This window comes from Typopeltis vanoorti, chromosome 6, assembly GCF_054136105.1.
Source record: "Typopeltis vanoorti isolate ZY-2024b chromosome 6, IOZ_Tvanoo_1.0, whole genome shotgun sequence".
Taxonomy (NCBI): Eukaryota; Metazoa; Arthropoda; class Arachnida; order Uropygi; family Thelyphonidae; genus Typopeltis; species Typopeltis vanoorti.
In genome coordinates this window covers 37,725,718-37,753,036 of record NC_143554.1, presented here as the reverse complement: position 1 = coordinate 37,753,036, position 27,319 = coordinate 37,725,718, and the positions used below count along the sequence as shown (strand labels likewise).

The following is a 27,319-nucleotide window of genomic DNA, read 5'->3' as shown; positions in this document are numbered from 1 at the left end:
CGTGCAAGTATAAGTAAATAAGCAACCACACACGTGTTGCAATCTCGCTCCTGCCGCACCGGGAACCACAGACATCCATTTATTTGTAAATACGTCATTTTGGCCTACTTGATTGGCCTCAGTAACCATTTTCATGACCTTGCTCCATCTTACAGGTCCTCTTCATGTCACTGTTCCTACGATTCACTCTTAATTACGTTGTCATTCAGGATGAAGGTAATCCAAGTTAACCGAATTAAATATTACCCGTACAATGATGTCTTATATTTTTATATCGACCCCTAACAATGTTATATCAACCCCTGGGGGTCGATATTGACCACTTTGGCGACCACTGGTATAAACCTTCCAAGCTAATGAACTGTTTGTTTGGTGCAAGTTTTTTTCCTGTAGGCACTGCTATGGTGTGAGGTATATACTGAAATATCATTACCAACTGAAACTTTCATGTTATTATTATTATTATTTGACACCTTCAGGGAGTCCAAAGACTCCATGTTATGGAATGAAAAGAAATTTATCTGATTCAGTGAGGATAAACTAGTATGTTAAAGAATACAGGGTTGGAGAAAACTGTCATTTGCATGATGTTTATTATTATTATTAGTAGTAGTAATAGTAGTAGTAGCAGTTTTAAACGACAGAACAAACAAATTTAATTTTATAGTTTTAGTGGTGAGGCTAAAATAGTAACAGGCAACATCACAATATTATTATATGTAAAGAACATATAATGTAAGATATGTGAAGATATGTAAAGAACATTATTATAAATTCTTTAGACCCTACTCTCTTGCAGTATAGAATAGGATCGAAAGCTTGTTGGTTGTAATACAGCAGTCGTTTTATTTATAAAATGCACAATACCCTGATAATATCAAGTATATCCAATAAATATGTGATTTAAAAAAGATTGTCTGCAAGTATTTGCTTGATATAGAAGGTGTCTGGTGACCAATTAAAGCTTAAGTCAGCTACTATGGTAATCCCTGCAGTTATTCATTCTAGTGTATTTGAATAGATGTAACTCAAATACAGTAATAGCATACTTGCTGCCTTATAGATCATTCTTTGGTATAACAATAAAATAGTTATTTATTTTTTCTTTTTTTTCTTCAGCTCCACCTTTTCTGGTCTCTCTAGTTTATATACGTAACAGCTGTAATACCTATTTTGATTTACTTTTATAACAATCAAAGCTTCCAAATCCATAGTAAGCGTATAATCACAAAACTGAAAGATCAAAATTAAAAACTTAAGTTATTTTAACCATCTTACTAAAATTAATACTATTTTTATAGTAAACTGAATATGGCCAGCCAAGCATAAAACTTTACTTAATAAATATAAATTATGAAATGCAACATTCTGGATTAAAAAAGAACTATATCTCAAATATTTAGATACTCAGAAGGGTGAAATGTTAATTAGTAAAACAATGCTAGCTTTGTTTTATAATAATTACATAAGATATTTAGTGAATTAAAGTATTTCATCCAAATATAATTTTATTCATTTTACAGTATCCATACTAATGATACCTCTCTATCATATCCAAAGAGTTAAACTCTTGCTTCTCTATATACATGTAGGTTTCTGTGGTTAAGCAGTTCTGTGGGAAATTTTCAGTATTGATACCACATTATAATATAAATAAGGAGTAAAAATAAGCATTTAAAACATGACAAGTTTCATACGTCGTAAGATTTACATCATAAAGGGTAGTGGTACATGAAAGTTTTACACAACAAAAGCCTATTAACAATTAATTACACATATTAGATGTTTTTGATAACTTCACAACTGTTAAATATAATTGATAAACCATAATACAAATGATAAATTTATTACTCTTTGAGTGTTGGAACATTGTTAGTTGTTATCACATTCTGTGGTATCATGCGTGCTATATCCTAGGTCCATGGTAGATACGTTTTTGATAAAAGCAGGCCAAACTTGTAAAATTAAGCCTTGATTTTTATTGCATTGTGTAGGGATCCTAACAATTTGCAAGGCTTCTTTAAATTTTCTTGTAAAAAGTTAAGATCAATACATGGCATTTTTGTTTGTTGCCAAAGTGCTTGATAGTCAATAGTGGTTGTGTAGAATACCAGGCCCGATTTATGCCTTCTTTTTTCAACGTCATTTACGTGTTCAGACATGTGGATCTCTCCCAACCTTCCTGTCTAACCTAGATAACAAATACCACAAGAGCAATGAATCTCATAGCCTGTTTTTTTCATGTAGTGAGTGGAGGTTTTAGTAGATGTAGGAATCTTAATATTTTTTGTAAAGGTAAAAAAGCCATTTTTATGTTGTACTCACAGAGCAATGCAGCCACTTTTTCTGTGACATTCTTGATGTAAGGCAACATGATTGCACTCTTGAAATCTTGTTTAAGTAAGGAAGTGCAAGAGATATATTAAGAATTTTTCTGATCATCTTGGGCTCAAAACAAGTGCGAGGTTCTGTTTCAGGTGGTGCAGTTCTTCATTCCTTTTAATTGATGTGCTTGATATATTGTATGCCCAGTCTTGTATAGTTTTAATTATGCCTGTCTTTTGCAATGGACAGTGGTGTGAAGTGGCATTTAAAAATCTTCCCGTTGTGATAGGTTTTCTGTATATGGAGAAGGATAATCTTTATTCCACTTCGTTTACTTTGACAAGGATATCAAGGAAAGGTAATTTTTTGTACTGTTCTAGTTCAAGAGTGAATTTTATATTGGGATGCAAGTTGTGTTAATATAATCTTTGAGAGCAATCAGCTCATTCACTGTTCCCGACCAAATGATGAAAATATTATTGATATAACGTAACCAAATTTTTGTTTTTTTCTGGTAGGTTTTAAATGCATTAGTTTCGAAATTTTTCATAAACATGTTGGCTGAGGCTAGAGAAAGGGGGAGAAGCCATCGCCAGTCCTTTTTGTTCCCAATATTTGTCTTGAAAAAAGTGTTTTTCATGCAGTGTTTGAATAGTCCTACAGTGTCTGTTGGGAAAAGAATTTTTACATCAAGTAGATCCACTGTGTCATTTCTGGATACACTGGTGAAGAGACTGACTACACTTTCTTGCTAAGATGTCTGAAGGTTTATATTTTTATCTTTTACCTTTTCAATGAAATGTAAACTATTCTTTATAAATAAGTCACTTTATCCTATGTGTGGTAATATCAGGCTTAACAGATATTTCACTAAGTTTGAGGTAGGAAAATCTCTCCCATCTACAATTGACCATAACGGAATATACCTTTTGTGTATTTTTGGAAGACAATAAATTGGGACCAATGGATGTTTTGAATATAAAGATTTTTTAAATTCTTCTGGCCCATTAGGTTACTTCTTGCTTCTCTGTCTGCCTTTTTGATGTATGAGATCTCTGGTTAAGGATTTTTTCATTTTTTTTCCCTTTTTATTTTTAATGAAAATATCACTGATAAAATCAATAGTATGATATATTAATACTGTGGGTGGATAAATGCTGAATAGTCAAGAGAATCAGGGAATCCTGATGTACTTCCCATCCACACACATACACAATCTGTTTTGGATCTCCAATAAGAAGGTGGTGTGATTCAACATCTAACACCTATGATGACACTAATTTATGTTTTCAGTTAAAATAAATTAATTATGAGAAAGTGTTATAAATTAAAGATGCCAAGAAGTTATATTCTTGGTTTCATCTTTTCTCCAAGTGTAAGCAAATTAACTTTGCCCGTGGAGTCACTTCATGACTGCGCTACTTGTATAAAGAGGCTAATTACTTCACATCAATTGCTTTAGTATCCCATAATGCAACGCACATATCCTTACAGACATGTATAATGCTATGCATTATGGGAAGGGCTACCCAGACCAGTTGCAACATTTATCAAGGTCTCATCAGTGGGAGCCAGAACCAGAAGTGATACCAAGGTTGAAGTAATGCAGAAGTCATATTTCAATATACAAGTAGCCAAAAGGTGTCACACCTTATTACTAAAATACTCTGAATTAGAGATGGATGTTGAAAATCTTATCGACTATTATTTTCCATTCTTCATTCCCCTTGAAATTTCAAAATTAGCATATCATGCAATTTCTTATCTTTTAGTGGTAACAGCAAATCAATAAAATTTCTGCTCATTACTGGTTTTGGAATTAATTTATTTCGAAAATCAGACTCTTTCCCTTTCAACAGGTAGTTTGTTAACATGGTAGTCTATGGGAGACCGTAGTGGACACATTAATGTGTAAGCAGGCGCCTCGTCTCCCTTCGCAACAGGATGTGACATTACCAGAAGGAGGATGAAACGGAAGTTTTAGGTTAGGTTAATGCATCCACACTATTTTCTTAGCAATTTCACTAACAATGATGTCTAATCGATGTAACTAACTGTTTCATTCCCTTCTGGTGATGTCACATCTGGTTGCAAACGAAGACAAGGTGCCTGCTAACGCATTGATGCATCTGCTGGGGTCACTCATACACTTCCATGTTACAGAAATGTGACATTACCGGAAGGAGGATGAAACAGAAGTTTTAGGTTAGGTTAATGCATCCACACTATTTTCTTAGCAATTTCACTAACAATGATGTCTAATCGATGTAACTCCCATTTCATTCCCTTCTGGCGACGTCACATCTGGTTGCAAACGAAGACAAGGTGCCTGCTAATGCATTGATGCATCTGCTGGGGTTACTCATACACTTCCATGTTACAGAAATGACCACTGAAGAGGAAAGAGTCTGATTGAAGATTACAATTAATTCAAAATCTAACAATTCTCCAAAATTCTAGTTGGTTGCACTGAGAGATAAAAGAGGTAAGATATTCGCTGGGATGCAATTCTGATTTTTTCTGGGGGAATTAGAAATGGGAAATCGTAACCATCTTTTCACTTGGTTTATTATAAATTAAAGATGCCAAAAAGTCATATTCTTCTGTTAATTCATGAAACATCCTTTTATAATAATTGTGCTGATTATATTAAATTTTTCAAATTTTCTCCATTATTCGAAATAGGAAGGGATAACAAGCCCTCAAGAGATATCAAAAAATAGTAAGAGTATTGTCATCATCTCGGAGGAGATGATGATGCTTCACTCTATGGAGTCAAGAAATCTGCTGCAGGAGATCCACCCCATGCCTCACAAAACTGATCATATAGCTCATTAAAATCATTCACTGCCTGCAAACTCAATTCTCGGGGAAATACATTCCATGCACACACCCACAATCTCAATGGGGGGAATGACTTTTCATGTCCTTGTGCAATTTCCAGGGATGGATCCTCTCTTCAATTTGTTCTGTCCACTGATACTTCTCTTCAGATTCTTATTTGGTAGGTTCCTGTCATAAACTTATGTGTCAATAATATTACCTGTCCCACCTCTAATCTTTTAAATATTGTGGATTATAATTCCCCAGTGTTTTTATATAGCAGGTATTTCAAAGTGATATTCCTTTTGATATCTACCTCTTCATACTTTCTAAAGCCCCCCTCCCCCCCCCCTCCCTTGAAATGCAGATGGCCAGATCTGCACACAGCAGTCCAGAAGTGGTCTGATCAAAGCTTTATACCACATTCTTATCTCTGTTAATCACTGTTCTCCTCCCCATTATGTCAATGCAGTCTGCTTAAAAACTTCAAGTTCCTGAGTCGAAGTTCAGAGGATAAGTTAAGAAAGTAGTGAAGTCTAGCTAGCAGAATGTAACCCATCCCCTGGTCTTCTTCAACTTTAGCATAGTACCACCAATGGAATACATTGTTTTCTAATGGAAACCAATGACCAAATTTGCACAAAGCAATTCTGTGTAGTCTGATAAATGTTTTGTACAGTCATACAAAAGAACCTCCTTATGCATTCTTTTCATTCGGCTTCTAATAATAAGCAGTTTAAAATAATTATTTTACTAATGTGAGTTAATGAAATCAGAAATTACTTCAAGCTTATCAAAATATACATACATAAATCTTCAAGGCCCAGCTTTCTTAATTGGGTTGTGGGGGCAACAGCTGCAAGAGGAACTTCCAATGGTCACGATCCTCTGCCACCAAGCTCAGGTGTTCTGGTGGGATTCCCAAATGTGTCCACCCAAGGTTTTGGATATAATGTATCTAGTGAGTCCTTGGCCTTCCACGTGGCTTCCCACACTCTGGCTTGGCAAAGAGGGCCTGCTGAGGGAGCCTCTCTTGTGGCATTCTGATCAGGTGCCCGTACCAACGTAACTGTGATCTCTCAACACGGAGAAGCAGCGGTTGAGTATTGAGGGTTTCCCAAATTGCAGAGCTTCTGACTCTGTCGAGTCTTGTCAGCCCCACAACCCCTCGAACGAACTTCATTTCAGCCGCTTGGATTCATGTCCGCATTCTTTTGGTCATTACCCAACTCTCATGACCATAGGTGAGGATGGGGGACATAGACTGTATTGAAGACAGCAGCCAGCTTTGCCTTCTGTCTTAAATCCTGCTTCAATACTACCGAACGGCCAACCTCCTGCAATATTGAGCTTGCTAAGCCAATTCAAGTATCTAGCTCTATGTCCCATTTTCCATCATTCGTGAATATGGACCCAAGGTATTTAAACTTCTCCACCTGCCTCATTGGGACTCCACTTAGATGTAGAGTGCACTGGGATGGTTGTCTTGAGACCACAAATGTTTCAGTTTTGGCCACACTGATCTTCATTCCGGGGTCTGCACAAACAGCTACAAACCTATCCAGGGTCCGCTGGAGGTCATCTGTGGAAGAGCTAAGCAGAACTAGGTCATCTGCAAAAAGCAGACGTCTAATGCTACATCTTCCAATTCTGACACTCACTGCCTCGGCTGTGCCTATCAATCCAGTCCATAAATATTATGAAAAGGAGGGGTGACAGAACACACCCTTGGTAGAGGCCAATGGAGACTGTGAAAGGTTCGGACTTTGTGCTGTTTACCCTGACACAAAACTCTGGGCATTCATACAGGGACTTGATGGCAGCTAATAGTTGGTCATCCACTCCATACTCTTGTACTACTTGCCAAAGCTTATCCCGAGGAACCCGGTCATATGCCTTCTCCAAGTCCACAAAACATGTGTAGACATTCTTGGCATATTCCCAAGATTTCTCAAAGACTTGTCTTAAAGTGAAGATTTAGTCAGTTGTGCTTCTACCAGGACGAAAGCCACTTTGTTCTTCCTGGAACTTTGACTCAACTATGCTCCTGCACCGTCTTTCCAAGCACCTAGCATACACTTTTCCAGGCAGGCTGAGCAGAGAAATGCCACGATAGTTACTGCAATCCTTCTGGTCTCCCTTCTTGAAGACTGGTATTATTATGCCTGTCTGCCATTGCTTTGGTGCTCGCCCAGATATCCAAGCAGCCTGACACACTCGAGTCAGCCAGTGAACACCGTCTCGATTTAAGGCTTTTAGCATTTCGGACCAAATTTCATCATCGCCAGCAGCCTTGCCCGATTTTAGTGATTTTATTGCTAAATGGACCTCTTCTGCTGTGAGACTAGTCATTGCCCTGATCTGCACCTCTTGGATGTCCACAACTGCTGGGCCACCCGGGTTAAGAAGGCTCTCAAAGTATTCCCCTCCATCTGTGGAGGATATCCTTCTCGGTTCTTAAAAGTGCACCATCGGAGGCCTTAATTGCCCTTGCTGTGCACGATTTCTTCCCTCGAAGGCGGCGGATGGTCTGCCAGAATACTTTGTTTGCATTTGCATAGGATGAGTCTAATCTTTCTCCAAAGGATTCCCAAGCCTTCTGCTTTGCTGTCTTTACTGCCTCAGCAGCAGCTTTTCGTGCCTCAGCATACCGCAAACGCATCTCAGGTGACCTGACCCTAAGTCATGTTAGTTAGAACTCCTTTTTTGCCTGGACAGTTTTTTGGACTTCTTGGTTCCACCAAGGTGTCCAAGCAGTCAGAAAAGTCTCACTGCTTATCAAAATAAATAATTTAATTAACTAAATATTATTTACAGTAATTACATACACAATCATTAATAAATATATGTACATAAATCATTGTAACTGTAAATTAATAATAATCATTTCACTCTACATACAAAATTATTAATAAATAAATATATTTAAATATATATATAAATCATTGTAATTATAGATTAATAATAATTATTTCATTCTCACACTCTTTCAATTTTAAAATGTGAAGAAATAAAAGATGTTGGAGTCAATTAATTTTAAGAATTAAACTCCAACAATAAGAAAAATACAGGATAAGAATAACATCACATTGATCTATCAGAAACTGCATTCCAAGAAAAATACAAACAAACATGATTGCTATTGGTTCTTTGTGGGTGGACAAAGCATAGGAAGTAATTTACCATGTTAATCCCTATACTGAATTATCAGTTTGTTTTTCCCCATTGCATCCATTCTTCCTTTTATGGATGGAGAATTTAACATAAGAACTAAAATATTCTTACTTTTCAGTAGTAGCAGTAGAAGAAAGAATATTCACTGATAGAAACATTCACTTCATCTTTGAAATATGAAGAGTAACAGTTCTTATATAACATTACACAGGCACATATATATTGAAACAATTTCTTCTATTCCAACACTAAAAATAGGAAATATTTACAGTTTACTTTGTTTTTACTTTGTAAACAAATTAAATCCTCTCAGAAGCACTTTGAAAACAGCAGCATGTCAACTACTTTTTATCAGACTATATATCAGTGTACTTCATAAAACTTCTGCTTTTATTAATTTTTATGGAAAGTCTGAATCCACATTATTATTATTATTATCTGAAACCTCCAGGGAGTCAAGGACTCATTGAGGAAAGCTATAAACTAGCTATCAATACCTTCTCTTAAATTCATTCACTATTCCCAAATGCAAACTATTCCACTCACTCACTACTCTGTGAGAGAAAAACCTAGCTATTACGCCTTTCTTGACTCTGAACAAATTTAACTTCGAGGGATGCCCCCATGTTCTCTCCCAACCTTCCATATAACAAAAAATTTCATCAGACGATATCCTAATAATACCCATTCAAAAGTTTATAGACCTCTTATCACATCATCCCTCTTTCTCCTGTTAACTGGTCTGTAATCCACATACATGCAATCTGTCCTCATAATCTAAATTCCATAATTCAGATATAATCTTTATAACTCTTCTTAGCACTCATTTCACAGATTCTTTATTCCCTTGAAATCCGGGTTTGCCAAATTCACACAGAATAATCCAGGTGTGGTCTTATCAAGGCCTTATAAAAAGGCAAAATGACTTCCTTAGATTTCAAGGTTCGCTTCAACATCACAATTATCTTCTGAGTTGTATTTGAAACTTTTGCTATGTGACCTGTGAACTTCAATTCCTATCCTCCAATATGCCAAGATCCCTTGTCTCCTCAGTTTCTTGTAGCAAAACCTCCCACTAATATAATATGCCGCTGGAAATCTCACCATGCCATCACACTTACTAACATTAAACTGACAACTATTTTCATTTGTCCAAATTTCCAGCCTATTCAAATCATTTTGTAAGTGCTGAAATTCAGTAGCATCCGATTGTCCTGCCTATCTTCGCATCGTCATCATCGGCAAAGAATTGCACATCTGATGTTAGACCTGCCTGATGTCATTAATGTACAGAATGAACAATAATGGCCCAAGGACTGAACCCTGAGGTGCACCCACTGGCCACCTTAAATCTGGCAGATTCACACGTATACCACTTTTTGATATCTGTCTGTCAACCATCCCCTGATCCAAATCAAGAGTTTATATTCCAATCCCATATTCTCCAGTTTATGCAACAGCCTTTCGTGTGGTATCCTATCAAATGTATGGATCATCTTTTGCAATGCTGCCTAATAGACATTAATAATATATGTACTCAAGAAGATTCAATGCAGTGTAATGAAACAGCTTTAAAGTATATTAATCAGTGGATGAGTGAAATTTGACATTTTATGTTTTTGTTTAATATTTTATACAAGTGGCATTTTTGTCTCTTAATGTATGTTTTTAATCATTTATATGAATGGATCTTTTCATTTTATTTCATTTTATCCTAAAATGCATAACTTTGCACTTTTCCACATCAAATTGACATCCGTTATGTTTTGCACATACTGTCAGCCTGCAAGCTCTCTACATCATCTTGATTAACTGTTACCCTACCCAATTTTGAATGATCAGCAAACAACTCAATATCTCTCTTCAAATTATCATTTATGTACAAATTAAACAGCAGTGGCCCATGCATAGAACCCTGAAGCACATCACTAGTCACCTGCCTTCATCTGGATCTTGCACCTGCACATACTACTTTTTTTGGTATCTGTCCATCAGTCACCCTTTTATCGATGTGCCCTAATAATCAGATACGTGAAGTGTTGCAGTTGGCATAATAGAGTTCCATGTGGTATCCTACTAAATCCCTTGCAAAATTCAGCAGTATCACTGTGTAGCCATTCCCTTTATCCAACTCAATTGTCACTCTATTATAAAAAGTCAGTAAATTACTAAGGCACGATTGACCCTTCACAAAGCCATGCTTCCCCCCCTCATAAAGTCTCACATTTTTATCCACCCATTCCTGAATTCTCTTTTTAACCAACTTTTTCAGTACTTTTACCACCACTTCTGAGATACTAATTAAGTCTATAATTTCCTACCACATACTTAAATCTACCTTTATGCAAAGGAATTATTTTATCCGCTTTCCACTCTCTTTTTTTTTTTTTTTCCTTATTTTCAGGGAATTTTTCAGATCTAAGACTTTAATTGAACAACCTAGTCAAAGGCATCATGAGTTCCTTTGCACAGTCTTGTAAAATACAAGCTGATATCCCATAATAATCTCGCAGCTGTATAAGAGATTCTGCAGTATCTTGAATACCTCCCATTCATCAAGTACTGTTCTCACATCAGTCCCTGTTACCTCTGCCACAGCAATATCCTCACACTTGGATGATACACCCTTACAAAGTGATCACTCACTTGCTCAACTATTTTGTCTGCTTCTGTTACCTCTCTAACATCAGTACTCATTAGAGTGCTATGTTAGAAAGGTGCGACTTTCTTTAATGAAATGAAAGAAATCTTTAGGTTTCCCTTTGGCCTAAAGGGAAACCTAAAGATTTCTTAGCTAATTTCTTTTTATAATCTGATTTTGTTTTTCTTTTCATGCTGGTCTCTTTATATACCTTCCACTTTTTTTTTTTCCTTTTTTTTTTTTTTTTGTAGTTCATGATTAATGATACTACTCATCCAAATATCTAACTCCTAAATCCAAATAATTAAATCAGTGATTTAATATACTGATCTTGGGTATACAGGCTGATACTGCTTCCTCCAGACTCGTTGACTACCCCTATGCAATGTAAACATCCTGCTAATTACTTTATCCATTATATTAGGAGGCATAGAGCTAGTCACCTTTTTATTATTATTATTATTGTTCCGGGAAACTCCAAGGAGTCGACAGACTCATCGAGGGAGGCCCTAACATCATGTCAAGAACAACTATTCAACATTCACACAGTATCTATCATACCTTGCCTTGAACTCATTCACGGTCGTAGCACCCACAACAGACTCTGGAAGCTTATTCTACTCATTTACCACTCTCCAAGTAAAGAACCTAGCTCTAACACCTTTGTCAACCACGTTCTTGCCCAGCTTCCATGCATGGCCCCTAGTCCTCCCACCACAAGTCATATTTTCAAAAATATCTTCTGGATCAATCTTATAAAAACCCTTCAGTAATTTGAATGTCTCAATCATATCACCCCTCCTTTGCCTATCATCCAATTTCTGCAACCCACAAATCTTCAACCTATTTTCATAAGGTTCATTCCACAGACCTGCTATCATCTTGGTCACTCGTCTCTGGACCCTCCCCACTTCCTCCCCATCACGAAGAAACCCTGGTGCCCATAGCTGGGCACAGAAGTCCAGATGGGGTCTTATCAAGGCTCGATACAGAGGAACAACAACTTGTTCGTCTCTGCATGTTAAAGTATTTTTCAGAAGCCAAGTGATTTGGTGAGCTGTTTTAGTTACTTTTGCAATGTGCCCCCTAAAAGTCAACTCCCTATCCACCAACACTCCCAAATCCCTGGCCTCATCAATCTCCTGGAGTATGGTTCCACCAATGCGATATACTGCTGCTATTCTTTTCACCCCAAAGTGCATAACCTTACACTTTGCCACATTAAATTGACATCCATTTTTCCTAGCCCAGTCCTCCAAACTATCCAAATCATCCTGTAAAATTTTGACATCCTGTGCACTCACAATTGCTCTACCCAACTTTGCATCATCAGCAAACAAGTGAACACTTCCTCTCAGATCCTTTCCAATATCATTGATGAACAAATTGAAAAGCAGTGGTCCAAGAACAGAGTCCTGTGGCACTCCACTAGTCACAAGACGTCTTTTAGACTCCACTCCTGAATAAACCACTCTTTGATATCTCTCCTTCAACCACCCTATATCTATCCCCATCTGCTCCAGTTTACTGATTAGGGTTCCATGTGGTATCCTATCAAAGGCCTTGGCAAGGTCCAGTAGTATCACTGTAAACCCATTACCCCTATCCAGTTCAGCCGTCACTGTGTTATAAAACGTGAGCAAGTTACTGAGGCATGATCTACCCTTCACAAAACCGTGTTGTCCCCCATACAATATCCCATTTTCATCAATCCAATCCTGTATTCTTTTCTTGACTAATTTCTCTAAGACCTTGAGAATGATTCCTGATATGCTAATAGGTCGGTAATTTATAACAGCAGTCTTGGAACCACCTTTATGCAGTGGAACTATTTTCCCCTCTTTCCACCCGCTCGGGACTAACCCAGACCCGAGACTCAAATTAAACAAAATGGTCAAGGGTACTGACAATTCTTTAGCTGCTTCTCGTACAACACGAGCTGGTATACCATCCAATCCCACAGATGTATTGACATTGAGGTTATGCAATAGACTACTCACCTCCACTTCATTAACCACAATTCCCGTATAATCTACTGGTTTATTCGTTTCTGCAATGTCACCACCTGGATGATATACTCTTGCAAAGTGCTCACTCAGTAACTCAACTATCTCAACTGATTCAGTTACCTCCCTACCATCGGCATTCTTTAAAATCAATCTGCCATGTACATTTTTCCTTTTACTTGCTACATATCTAAAAAACTGTTTAGGATTCTCTTTAGCTTGCATGGCCAATGTTCTTTCGTAATCCTTTTTTGCTTTTCTTACCACACTCGTCACCCTTCTGGCCTGCGCTTTATACCGTTCATGTGCCTGCCGGTCACCCTTCTCTTTAAATTCCCTCCATAGTTGTTTCTTTTTTTGCAGCTCAAGCTTAATGGTGTTATTCATCCATTTAACCCTTACTTGATTTATTATTCGGACTCTAGGTATACAGTCAGCCATTGCTTCATGCAAGCACTTCTTAACTACCTCCCATGCACTATCAACTTCTAGTCCTTGCAGTTGTACATGCCATGGCACTGAACCAATCAAACTCCTAAGCTTGTCATACTTTCCAGCCCGATAATTCCACATGTACCCTGTCTTAAATGAAAATTCTACACCTTTAGCCACCTCCCAAGTTAAGACCCTATGATCACTCTCACCGATTGGTGGCAATGTGGTCATATTTGTTACAGCCAAATCCTCAGATGTAATTACTAGGTCAAGCACTCTCTGACCCCTAGTATTTTCCATTACATGCTGTCGCAGATAGTTATCCCTTAATAACCGCATAAAATCCAGTTCCTTCCTTCCGTGTGTCCTCTCCTCACTCCAATCAATGCGACCATAGTTGAAATCTCCCATAATAATCACCCTCCTTCCACCCATTTCTTCTATTTGCTTGTGCATACTGTCACCACCATCTTTTCCATCACCTGGTCTATAGCAGCACCCAGTTGTATATTTAGTTCTGCTAGCCACAATCTCACACCAAATGGCCTCAAATGTGCTCTTTTCTCTATCCTGCAATTCAACTTCTATTCTCCTTGGCTGGAGCTCATCAGCTATCATCAACAATACTCCTCCCCCCATTTTATTCTCTCTGTCATTCCTGAACACACTATACCCATCACATTCAATCCCACTAGTTATATCATCTACAGTCAGCCATGTTTCACTACCTATAACCTGTGGTCTGGAAGTGCCAACCATGGCCAAAAACTCTTCCTTCTTATTCCTAATACTCCTAGTATTAGTGTACATGAATTTAAGACCCCCATTAGCCCCAACCCTACCTTGATGCCTTATATTAACTATCCCACTCAGATTTGTTGTCCTTATTTGCTCTGGCATATTATATTCATTCTTACATTCAACTGCCTCCATAAGGACCTTATCCTGGGGATGGGTACGACTTAGAAGGGCTAAAGAAGTAATGAATTGACAATGATTAATTATTGTCAATTCATTACTAAGTTTAAGCAAACAAAGTTTGTGTGTGAAGTATCTGCACAACTGGGCTACTTGTATATAGAGGGTAATGACTTCACATCAGTTTTCTTAGTATCCCATTTTGGGAAAGGCCACTACCTAGACTGGTTTTGACTACTGAGGTCTCATCAGTGCAAGTCAGATCCAGAAGAGATAACAAAAGTTGAAGTAATGCAGAAGAACCCAGATGTGCAGATACTTCACTTGCAAACTTTGTTTGCTTATGCTTAGATAAAGGATTAAACCAAGAATATCAATTCTTGGCATCTTTAATTTATAATATAACCAAGTGAAAAAGCTTTCAATAACTTTGAACTTATGAACCTGTATAGTCTTCATATGGGGCTGACAATAAAGGAAGTAAAAAAGTATCAGCTGATCTAGCAGCGGCATCTGCAGTCTCATTTCTCTCAATTCCAATGTGGCTAAGAATCCATCAGAACCAAACATCAAAACTAAGGGTATTCATTTTAAACAACATTTGTATAACCTCACAAAGCACTGGATGTGGATTGTACACAGGAGATGACTTATAAAAAATTCAATGAGTCTGTATGAATCATACACTTTTGGCAGCAGTTTCTTTTATTTTTCATATTTTCAGGGAATTTTTCAGATCTAAGACTTTAATTAAACAACCTAGTCCAAGGCATCATGAGTTCCCTTGCAGTCTTGTAAAATACAAGCTGATATCCCATAATAATCTTGCAGTTGTATAAGAGATTCTGCAGTATCCTGAATACCTCCCATTCATCAAGTGAAGCTGAATTGCATCAACTTTGCAGTATAATTACTACAATAAACTGGAAACTGATTGGATATGATAAACTCAGGAAATACAGCAGTACAACAAACAGAGGTCTCTGATTTTGAACTCTCAGAATAGATGGGAAAGAAACTAGTGTTCAGAGCTCTTTGTACATTTAAATAACTGCATGTAAGACATCTCACGGAGTGTGTGACTTCCTTAGTTGGTATAGTGATAGGATGGAGTGCTAACCTGCCAATGAGGAATGTTGTTATGTATGGTGCAGTAATGTTGTCAACATTTGTGACAATAGCTTGTATAATCACTTTAACATGCATACCAAAAGGAGAAATGCCAGTCTGACATGCGATATTGAGCTTCTCAATATGTGGAAAAGATACTAGTTCATAGGATGGTCTGGAAGAGAATTTATTTTTAGGAAATAGTTAGGAGACAACTGTTTCTGTCTAAGTGACAGAGCCCATTCATTTGCTTTAACAAAATGACTTTGAATGGGTGATGTGTGTAAAGCACCAGTAGCTGCTATCTGCACTCCCTGATGGCAGAGAGGATCTAATATCGTAGGCTACTCTGCCTTGAGACCCATAATTCAGCTTTGACTGTATAAGTACACAATAAAGTTGAAGCAATTAAGATCAACTGGCACTCCCTATTCAGTAGAGCACGGCATGCAAAGGAGACTAAATGCGCTCTTGCACTTTATCCTTAGTTAAAGAACGTGTGCAAGGAATGTAAGCTTTCTGTCAAAGATGGGTCTTGGCTTTCACACTTCTGTGAAAGCCAAGACTCATCTGGGTGAAGATTTTTTTTTTCAAAAAAAGTGTACAGACTGTGTTTTTTAAAAGCGTAAACATGTACTTTTTTTTTCCCTACTGAAAAGCTGAACCCTAACCAACAGACCATGGAGAGATGTATTCAATTGCTTGTTGATAATAAATTGTGAAGTCATCAACCCACAGTGGGAGAAACTGTTCAGTGACTGAGTTAACTTAGAGCCATGGGGAACACACTCTTCTTGATGAAATGGCTGAAATAGTGTACTTCCCACTTCGACTTGGAAGACTTTGCTAAGTTAGAAAGTTTTTAATAAATACAGGAAGATGCTCTTTGAGACCCAGATTAGATCTTTTAATATGCCAAATCTCCAGGTTACATCATAAGTTTTTACGCATAAAACAAAAAACCAGATGTCCTCATTTCAGAAATGCATCTTTCATATATGTTTCTAAATGGACCAAGGTTGAACGATGTCTACAAAACCTACATTGTGTGTTATAAAGAAGATTATTACCAAAGAAGTCTGACAACCAATATCTCCAATACCTTACATACAACTGTTCAGAGTAATGGATCAGTAATTGTTTCCTTCTGCTGGATTCTATCCTGGTATCATTATTATTATTATTTTATGGCATCTCCATGGAGTCTGGAGACTCATCATAGGCGATCCAAATTAACCATTATACACAAAAATCGTATCATACCTCTCCTTGAATCCATTCACCATCAGGGAACTCACAACCAATTCTGGCAATCCATTCCACTCACACACCACTTTCCATACACTCCCCACTAACCACTTACACAACTTCCACAGATGGCCCCCTGATTAGTTCTCTGATTATTTGTCATACATTGAAAAATTTTACTTGCATCAATTTTATAAAATGCCTTTAACATCTTCAAAGTTTCTATCATGTCTCCTCTTTTCCCTCAAACCTTCAACAGACCTGTCACCATCTTGGTCACTCATCACTGAATCCTTTCGACCACCTCCTGGTCCCCAAGAAACCCAGGTGACCAAATCTGTGCACAATAATCAAGATGTGGCCAAATCATAGCCTTATAAAGAGGGATAATAACTTCCTTATCTTTACTTGTTAGGATGTTTTTCAATGTCCAAGTAATCCTTTGAGCTATTTTACCAACTTATATAATATGCCCTCTGAACTTCAACTCTTTTTCTTGCAATCCAATACCATCAACATGATACACCATATGCAACCTTTTCAGCCCAAAGTGCATAACCTGACATTTTGCAACATTAAATTCACAATCATTATCCTCTGCCCACAATGCCAATTTATTTAAATCATGCTTCAGGATACCAACACCACCTTTATCAACTATTGCTCTCCCTTGTTTTGCATCCACAAATAACTGAATATCCCCTCTTAAATTTTTCCTTATGTCATCGATGTACAAATTAAACAGTAGTGGCCATAGTACCAAACCCTGAGATACTCCACTAGTCACCATCATTCTCCAAGATTCCACCCCACCATGTACTGTCTGTCATGTCAATCCCTCTCCCATCCATGCTACTAGCCTCATATCCATTCCAATTTGATCCAGTTTTTGTAATAGTTTTTCATGCGGTATTCTGTCAAATGCCTTGGCAAAGTCAAGCAGTATTATGGTGTAGCCATTACCTTAATCCAATTCAATGTGAATAACTTACTAAGACAGGACCTACCCTTTACAAAGCCATGTTGCCCACTATAGAGTATCGCATCTCTATTCACCCACTGTTGTATTTTACCTTTCATCAACTTTTCCAATACTTTAACAACCCCTCCTGATACATTAATTGGTCTGTAGTTTGCTACCTCTGACTTGGAGCAACATTTAAGCAATGGTACTATCTTACCCTCTTTCCACTCCCTTGTAACCCTGCCAGAGCTGACACTTAGATTGAACGTCGTCGTCAGAGGCAATGTTAATTCTCTTACACATTCTTAGTAAATAGAATTGAGATACCAATGACAAATGACTTATGCCAAGAATCTGGAAACTCTTCCTCTGTAAAAATTATGTTGTATAAAAAAGAAGGAGATCCACAGAAGATAATGAAAGATGTTTCATCATCTCATAATGCATGGCATGAGAAAGTAAAAGAGCTGTTTTTAGTTTCTCCTTAAAAAATAGCTTATTATACAGCAGTAGCCCATTAGCAAAAAAAAAGGTTCAGCTGCTGTTTCTCTTCTTGCTCTTTCAATATCAAATTTTCAGGAAGCTGTTGCTGAAATTCTATCAAACATTTATCCCAAACTGTCTGCAATAACTTTGAGATCACCAACACACATCCATTATTTTCCAAGGCAGACATATGGTGCGTTCTATATCTACCTTTCATTTTCAGGAATTTATTCCATACAATTTTTGCATTGGTTGCTTGATTAATCAATGATGTAAATTGGGTCCAAGATTGTTTTCACTCTGAATGTCCAAGAGCAAAATGGACCAGGCTGACTGGAATACTTTTTACCCATTTGGCCCGAGCATGCTTAAAAGCTTTGATGTGGTAAGGTAACTATAAAATATATTCCATGTGCTCTGTCATAATGATTTTTAGCTGCATGGTACTCTGGGTTCTACTAAGGCTTTCAACTGAGTGATAATTGAAATGATGTTTTTGGAAATGCAGCTATTGCTAGCTGGACAATACAATCTCACACATAACTCACTGCTTTGTTGACAGGTGTTTGTGTGACTGCTTCAGCATCAAATTTTGCAAGATGGGTAAAAAGTATTCCAGTCAGCCTGGTCCATTTTACTTGTGGACATTCAATATAGTAGAATATTCTTATTATTATTATTTGACACCTCCAGGGAGTCCAAGGACTCATCAAGGGAGGGCATGTGCTCTACAGCTCTGACTCTGCCGTCCTCCACCACCACTAGTATTTCCACAGAAATCACAAACATCCATGCCCACGGTGGGATTCGAACCTGCAGCCTTTTGGGTGGAGAGCGTATCCGCTAACCACTTCAGTTCATGTCCGCTAGCGTATCCGCTAACCACTTTAGTTCATATGGTTCATATGAACACATAATGCAAATAACAGGAAAATTATCACTTCCATAGATGTTCTCTTCGACATCCCACATGAGCAGTGGACCACCACTGTCCACTGCTTATGTTAAAAAATAGCAGTGGAAAAATAGAGGGGAGAAGACCAGAAGAGTGTATTGCTATTATTAAAAACAAAGAGGACACGACTGTAGGGGAGCAGACTGTAAGATCTATTTCTCGTGGAAAGGCTATGCATTTTCACTATATAATTTAAGGAAATTACAACGTACTAGGATATACATTAAAATAAATTTTAATATATTTCAATATTTCGGCAACGTCACGTTGCCATTTTCAAGAACTTAAGTACAAGACACGTGTATGCAGGCACAACAAAACAGTAAGTGAGGAAGAAGTAGGAAGCTATTATTTCTCCTAAAGTCCTGATTGTGCCCTCTAGCAGGCAATGTTGGTATTCTTGGGCGATTGGGCCGAAGGTCTTCTGATGTAGGTTTCCCAAATTTGAGGAAGTCTCATGCAGCCAAATTTGTTGAGGTTTGGATCGTTTCTTAGGGCTGAAGCTGATTCCATGAAAAGCCTTTCACATCTGTATTTGCTATGGTATATTATCCTGGCTTTCTTCTACCGTATTCTATGGCAGGTATCCAGCGCATGGTCAGCAAGACCAGAGTGGCTGTATTGGTGAAAACAGATGTAGTCCTTGTGTTCTGAAATTCTGATATTTGCTGTCCTGCTTGTTTGGCCAAAGTAGGACAGCTTACAGCTGCAAACAAGGGGGCAAACTTCATGCGAGGTCTCAGAGGCGGCTAATAAAAAGGGACTGAAGCAAGCAGAAGGAGTCCCGGTTCCAGAATTGCTGTCAGAGAGGAGGCCGCACAGTCCAGAGTCGCCGTCAGAGAGACTGCCCGGATCCACGTTGCTTGAGAGAAAAGTTTCCGGCTTCCAGAAAGGAGCTTCTCGGTTCGAGATGTCCCTAGAGAGAGACTACTTCTAGGCCACAGACAAGGCATTTTATAAAATTGCGATATAAAATATAGATGTTAAAGACATTTTATAAAATTGATGCAAGTAAAATTTTTCAATATATGACAAATAATCAGAGAACTAGGGGACATCTGTGGAAGTGATTAGTGGGGAGTGTATGGAAAGTGGTGTGTGAATGGAATGGATTGTCAGAATTGGTTGCAAGTTCCCTGATGGTGAATGGATTCAAGGAGAAGTATGATATGATTTGTGTGTATAATGGTTAATTTGGATTGCCTATGATGAGTCTCCGGACTCCATGGAGATGCCATAAAATAATAATAATAATAATACCAGGATAGAATCCAGCAGAAGGAAACAATTACTGATCCATTACTCTGACCAGTTGTCCATGTAAGGTATTGGAGATATTGGTTGTCAGACTTCTTTGGTAATAATCTTCTTTATAACACACAATGTATTATAAAATTTCATTTTACTTAAGTATAAAGAGCTAATAAGCTTCATTTCGGCAATGAAAACATTACTTAAATTAAGGGGATATTAAATCCCACATAGTTTTAAAACCGAATAAGAAACTCAAAGATTGGAATCAGAGAGTTTCTTGCTGAATATAGTAAACTATAAAGTATCGGCGACACTAGCATTAGCCAATGCAAGTGATCCTAGTATGTAGTACAATACCAGGGCAGCTCGTTGCAAAGGTGGGGAAGTTCAGATCGCTATTCTTAGGTATTTTCCATAATGTAAAAACACACTTCCTAGGAAATGTATGCTGTTATTACATTATGGAGGGAGGTCACTACCCAGACCGGTTTCAGCCTTTTTTGAGGCTTCATCAGTGAGTAGCTAGACCTAATACCAAAGTGTATAGCGAAAAGAACTTATGTACTCTGCGAACGAGTTTTCCAAACAGGTGCAACCGTTAAGTTACTTAAGTATAAATAGCTAATAAGCTTCATTTCGGCAATGAAAACATTACTTAAATTAAGGGGATATTAAATCCCACATAGTTTTAAAACCTAATAAGAAACTCAAAGATTGGAATCAGAGAGTTTCTTGCCGAATATAGTAAACTATAACGTATCGGCGACACTAGCGTTAGCCAAATAACAGCATACATTTCCTAGAAAAGTGGTTTTACATTATGGAAAATACCTAAGAATAGCGATCTGAACTTCCCCACCTTTGCAACGAGCTGCCCTGGTATTGTACTATGTACTAGGATCACTTGCATTGGCTAACGCTAGTGTTGCCGATACTTTATAGTTTACTATATTCGGCAAGAAACTCTCCGATTCCAATCTTTGAGTTTCTTATTCGGTTTTAAAACTATGTGGGATTTAATATCCCCTTAATTTAAGTAATGTTTTCATTGCCGAAATGAAGCTTATTAGCTCTTTATACTTAAGTAACTTAATGGTTGCACCTGTTTGGAAAACTCGTTCGCAGAGTACATAAGTTCTTTTCGCTATACACTTTGGTATTAGGTCTAGCTACTCACTGATGAAGCCTCAAAAAAGGCTGAAACCGGTCTGGGTAGTGACCTCCCTCCATAATGTAATAACAGCATACATTTCCTAGGAAATGTGTTTTTACATTATGGAAAATACCTAAGAATAGCGATCTGAACTTCCCCACGCCCTGGTATTGTACTACGTACTAGGATCACTTGCATTGGCTAACACTAGTGTTGCCGATACTTTATAGTTTACTATATTAGGCAAGAAACTCTCTGATTCCAATCTTTGAGTTTCTTATTCGGTTTTAAAACTATGTGGGATTTAATATCCCCTTAATTTAAGTAATATAAAATTTCATATATGTTTCTAAATGGACTTTGGTCCATTTAGAAACATATATGAAAGATGCATTTCTGAAATGAGGACATCTGGTTTTTTTGTTCTATGTGTAAAATCTTATGATGTAACCTGGAGATTTGTTATATTAAAAGATCTAGTCTAGGTCTCAAAGAGCATCTTCCTGTATTTATTACTGAAAGGAAGAGTTCCAATTGCAGGAGAAAAGTTTCCAGGCCAGGTTAATGTCAGACATTCACCAGTGTGTTGCGTTTTCATTACAATTTGATGAATCAAACAACTTCATTGATATTGCTCAGTTAATGGTATTTATTCGCATGGTATTTCAAGATTATTCAAGTAAAGAAGAACTTTTGAAAATTATACCGTTATTGGGAAGGACTAGGGGAGAAGACATTTTTTTGGCATTTGTTGAATTTGTGAAACAATACAAACTTCCGCTTTTCAAACTTGTGTCTATTACTACTGATGGTGCTCCTGCAATGATAGGTAATAAATCAGGCTTCATTTCATTATGTAAAAATGATGACAAATATCCAGATTTTTTAACGTACCACTGTATTATTTACCAATAAGTACTGTGTAGTAAAGGATTAAACACAAAAGATGTTTTGGATATTACATTTAAAATTGTAAATTCTGTTCAAGGAAAAGCCCTGCAAAGGTGGTTATTAAATTACAAGCAGATGATGATAGGGAACTTCTGTTGAATAATAATGTTCGCTGGCTCAGCAGAAGTCAATTTTTAGAAATATTTCTTGTATTAATTAACGATATAAAAATTTTTCTTGATGAAAAAGGAGATGTTTATCCACAATTGAGTGATAAAAGATGGTTGTTACAGTTATCATTTTTAGTAGATTTCTGTACGAAATTAAGCAATTTAAATTTAGAGTTACAAGGTAGAGATAAAAATTTAATTGACATGTTAAGTTCAATAAAAACTTTCCAACAATACTTACTTTTATTAAAGAAAAATATATAAATGACCGCGAATTTAGACATCTCCCATATTTATTACAATTTTTTGAACAAAATCAAGAAATGCTTCGCTATGATTTAAAAGAATTTATTCATGAAATAGAATTAGGTGAGGAAGAAATAAATTCAAGATTTAAAGATTTTAATAAAACTGAAATGATTATATCTTTTATCAATAATCCATTTCAAGAAAATTTGAACATCACAGAAATGTCAAATAAATTTAGTGGTCTGTTTGTTATAAACCAAGCTGAAGTAGAACCTTGAGATAGTAAATATTCAGAATAGTTTACATTTAAAATCAATAAACAATGAAGTCACCTGAACGTATGCACATGAAAAATTCCTACTATTAACTGATATTGCGTGAAAAATTCTGTCGTGTTTCGGATCAACATACTTGTCAGAATCAGCTTTTTCAAATATGACCATCATAAAAAATCAATTAAGAAATCAAATTACAAATGATCATTTGGATGATTGTCTGCGATTGGCCACTTCTTCATATCAACTTGACTATGAAAATATTGCGAGGTCCAAACAATGCCAAATTTCACATTAACTTTTTTTTTTTTTTTTTTTTTTTTTTTAAATCAACCAGCATTTCCTGTAACTTGTGAGTTTGTAATCAATCTGTTGTTTTTTCTAACTTTGGTTTTCCAAAATAGAGAAATAAATATTTTATTCCAATATATATATATTTTTTTTGTTGTATTCAAATAATTAAAAGTGATAAATAAATTTTTAAATACAGAAATAAAGTTTTTAGTTGTTTATTTGTGCGTAATCAGATATCAGGTTGGGGGAACATGATCTATATAAGAGAGTAGATCGCTGAATAACTTTTTATAGAAAAGTAGCTCGCGTAGTAAAAAAGGTTGAACACCATTGCTCTAGGGTGTTTGTAGAAATCAATCTTGTCTTTTGGTGACCGTAACATATTAAGAACAATCTTTATTGGTTTGAAAGCAACTCGGATGTCGTGAGTCCTTAGCAGGTTGGTAATTCTTTGTGAAACTGTGCTAGCAGTTGAAATTCAGTTGAATAGAAATCCTGTAATGAGTTTCTTGGGTTTGCTATTGGGAGGGGTGGAGAAAAGAATCCTTTTTATTAATTTTTTTGGATAATCAATGTTTGTTAATGTTTTTAGGATAAGATCTAATTCAGTAAAAACTCTGTCATTTCTTATGATATGTACTGCTCTGTTTTTCAGCAGATGTATAATGCTTAACTTTTGTGAAATATGTTGCGAAGAGGCAAAATGCAGGTTACGGCCTGTGTGAATTGTTTGCGGTATACATTTAGACCAATGCTATTATCCATTTGTTTTTTGATTAATGTCTTAAAAAGGTAATTTTCTTTCATTTTCAAGTTTTAAGGTGAACTTGATATTTTGGTGAAACGAGTTAATGGAAGTTAGGAAATCATATGATTCTGCCTCATTGTGTTTCCATATGATAAATACGACGTTGACATATCTCCACCATACTGATGGTTTGGATCCGTGTGTGACAAGATATCTTTTTCCAACTTTCCCATAATTAAGTCTGCACATGGAGGAGATAGAGGACTTTCCATTGCAAGGCCTGACAGTTGTTTATAGATCTTTCCATTCCACTTGAAAAAATTGGAATTTAGGCAATGTCTATAAAGCTGAGTGATGTCTTGAGGAAATAGATTGTCTATGAGAGTCACAACTTCATTCAATGGGACATTTGTAAACAAAGACACAACATCTAGGCTAGCAAGAATGTCTGTTCTTGATATTGAGACATTTCTTAACTTTACAAGAAACTCATTACAGGATTTCCATTCAACTGAATTTCAACTGCTAGCACAGTTTCACAAAGAATTACCAACCTGCTAAGGACTCACGACATCCGAGTTGCTTTCAAACCAATAAAGATTGTTCTTAATATGTTACAGTCACTAAAAGACAAGATTGATTTCTACAAACACCCTGGAGTTTACAACATCCCGTGTTCATGCGGGTTGAATTACATAGGACAAACTTCTAGAAGTTTAGGAATAAGAAAAAAGTAACATATCAGAGGCATTAACAACAACAGAGAAGACAATTCTAGTTTAGCTTTCCATTTTTCCAACACAAACCACAATATTGAATGGGATAAAAGTACTATGCCGTACATAGAAGATGACTACACCTCCTGCTCAATAAAAGAAGCTGCAATAATGATCCGTTCAAGAGGTAGCCTAAACAGAAACCAAGGAATGATCCTTGGTGACATCTGGAAATCACTCATAAGATCGCTCAGCACACCCGAGTTCAACTTCACAGTCAATTATAGGACGCACCTGCTAAACAACAACTGACCAATGCTAACACACACATTCCATGCGTTCATGTAATGGTTCATATGAATTTGATATTTTTCATCCTTCAGTTATGTATTAGTTGTAATTTAAACTTGTTTTTGTTCATTAAACTGTTTTGTATAGAGTTAACTTGCCCAGACGAAGCCAGCAGTTAGGTGGTGAAACTAGTAACGTTCTGTATCAAAATCTCAAACCTATTAAACCCATTTTATATCATCTTATAATATATAGTGGTTGGAAAAAAAAAAAAACAGACTCTCCTTTGTACTCTCGCAAATATATCACAATCACGATGGAAACTAGAAGACCTGACCTGCGCACAATAGTCCAAGGGAGGTCTTATCAAGGCCTTGTAAAGAAGCAAAATGATATACTTATCTTTACATGTGAATGTTCATTTCAACATTGCTATTATCTTTTGAGTTGTATTTGCAATCTTTGCCACATGGCCGTGAACTTCAACTTCCTATCTTCTAACACTTCAAGATCCCTAGCCTCACCGGTTTCTTCTAGCATAATTCCACCAACATAATACGACCTTGGATATCTAATCACACCGAAGTGAATGACTTTACATTTACTGACATTGAACTGACACCCATTTTCCCATGGCCATAATTCGCCTATTCAAATCATTCTTCAAGTCCTGCAAATCAACAGCATTCCTCATTACCCTACCTATCTTTGCATCATCAGCAAATAGCTGAATGTCGCTTGTCAAATCCTTCCCAATATCACTAATGTACAGATTGAATAACAGTGGACTAAGCATTGATCCTTGTGGTATACCACCTGTTACCTTAAATCGTGTAGACTCACATCCCCAACATACCACTTTTTGATATCTGTCAGTCGGTCATCCTCTTATTCATGCTAATATTCTATAACCCAAACCCATTTTCTCCAATTTATGGAAGCGTCTACATGATGTATTCTGTCAAAAGCCTTAGCAAAATCCAAAAGTATTATGGTGTATCCATTCCCCTTGTCTAGTTCAATGGTAACACTATTAAAGAATGTGAGCAAATTGCTAAAACATGACCTACCCATAGTAAACCCATGTGGCTCATTACAAAGTAGAGATTCACTGCCAACCTATTTCTGAATGTGAGCCCTAACCAATTTTTCCAAAATCTTCACCACCACTCCTGAGATACTAACTGGTCGATAGTTGGATACTTTGGTCTTTGCACCACCTTTGTGCAATGGAATTACCATACATTCTTTCCATTCCTGCAGAATCTTCCCTGTTCTGAGACTCATATTAAACAGCCGAGTCAAAGGAATAGCCAGTTCAGCTGAACACTCTTTTAGCACACGTGCTGATATTCCATCAGTCCCTATTGCTGAATTCTTATTCATTTTGTGCAACAGCTCTAATGCCTCGTCCTCACACACCTGCATTTCTTCATTCAGTGAAGAGGTAGCAGTGAGCTCAATGTTGTGTTGTGTACACCAGGTTGATAGCTTTTAACAAAATGGGCATTCATTAGCTGAACAACCTCTTCTGCATCTGTAACCCTCACGCCATCTGGATTTTGAAGAGTTTTCCTTTCATATTCATTATTTCTTTTACTTGTTAAAGTAAATTGTAGCATATCGATGGAATTCTTGTGGATTGTCTTTAGCATGCAGAGCCAGTTTCTTTTCATACTCAGACTTTGCTTTCTATAAAACATTTGTGACTATTCTAGCCTACTGCTTATAACATTCATAACTGACGTCATCCTTATGAACATGGTATTCCTTCCACATCGTCCTTTTTTTATGAATCTCTTGTTTATTAAGATTACATGTCCATTTTACTCCTATCCTATTTATTCTTCAAACTCTCGGTACACATTCTGATATCGAATCATTTAAATATTTTTTAAATGCTTCTCATGCACTGTTGATATTCTTTCCATCCAGCAACCGAGTCCATTCCACTGAACTCAGTATACTCCTCAGTTGGTCTTAATTTCCTGCTTTGCTTAACATATTTGTTTATCTGTTTTTGGGAGATCTTCTAGTCCTCCTACAACCTTTTGAATATGAGATTGTAGCATTTTCGCTATTGACTTTTTATCTGTTACATCTATAATAAGAAACACTGGCACATTTATATTTATTGAGATATATCTTTTGTTTCTTTCTTCTGTTATGAAAAGATGTATCTATAGAATGAGT

The 27,319-nt window shown here is 36.8% G+C and overlaps 1 protein-coding gene across 3 annotated transcripts in view; it reads right to left on the bottom strand.

The window, feature by feature from the left end:
* Nucleotides 1-1,077: 1,077 nt before the first annotated feature.
* The window catches only part of LOC150105386 (DDB1- and CUL4-associated factor 17-like), a 276,136-nt gene continuing 249,894 nt past the window's right edge, over nucleotides 1,078-27,319 (bottom strand). For all 3 annotated transcript variants that reach the window (XM_090394758.1, XM_090394760.1, XM_090394759.1), the window contains one exon: nucleotides 1,078-1,233. In XM_090394758.1, the coding sequence (XP_090250884.1) occupies nucleotides 1,096-1,233 (138 nt within the window). In that variant the 3' untranslated portion in view covers nucleotides 1,078-1,095. The remainder of the gene's footprint in view (nucleotides 1,234-27,319) is intronic.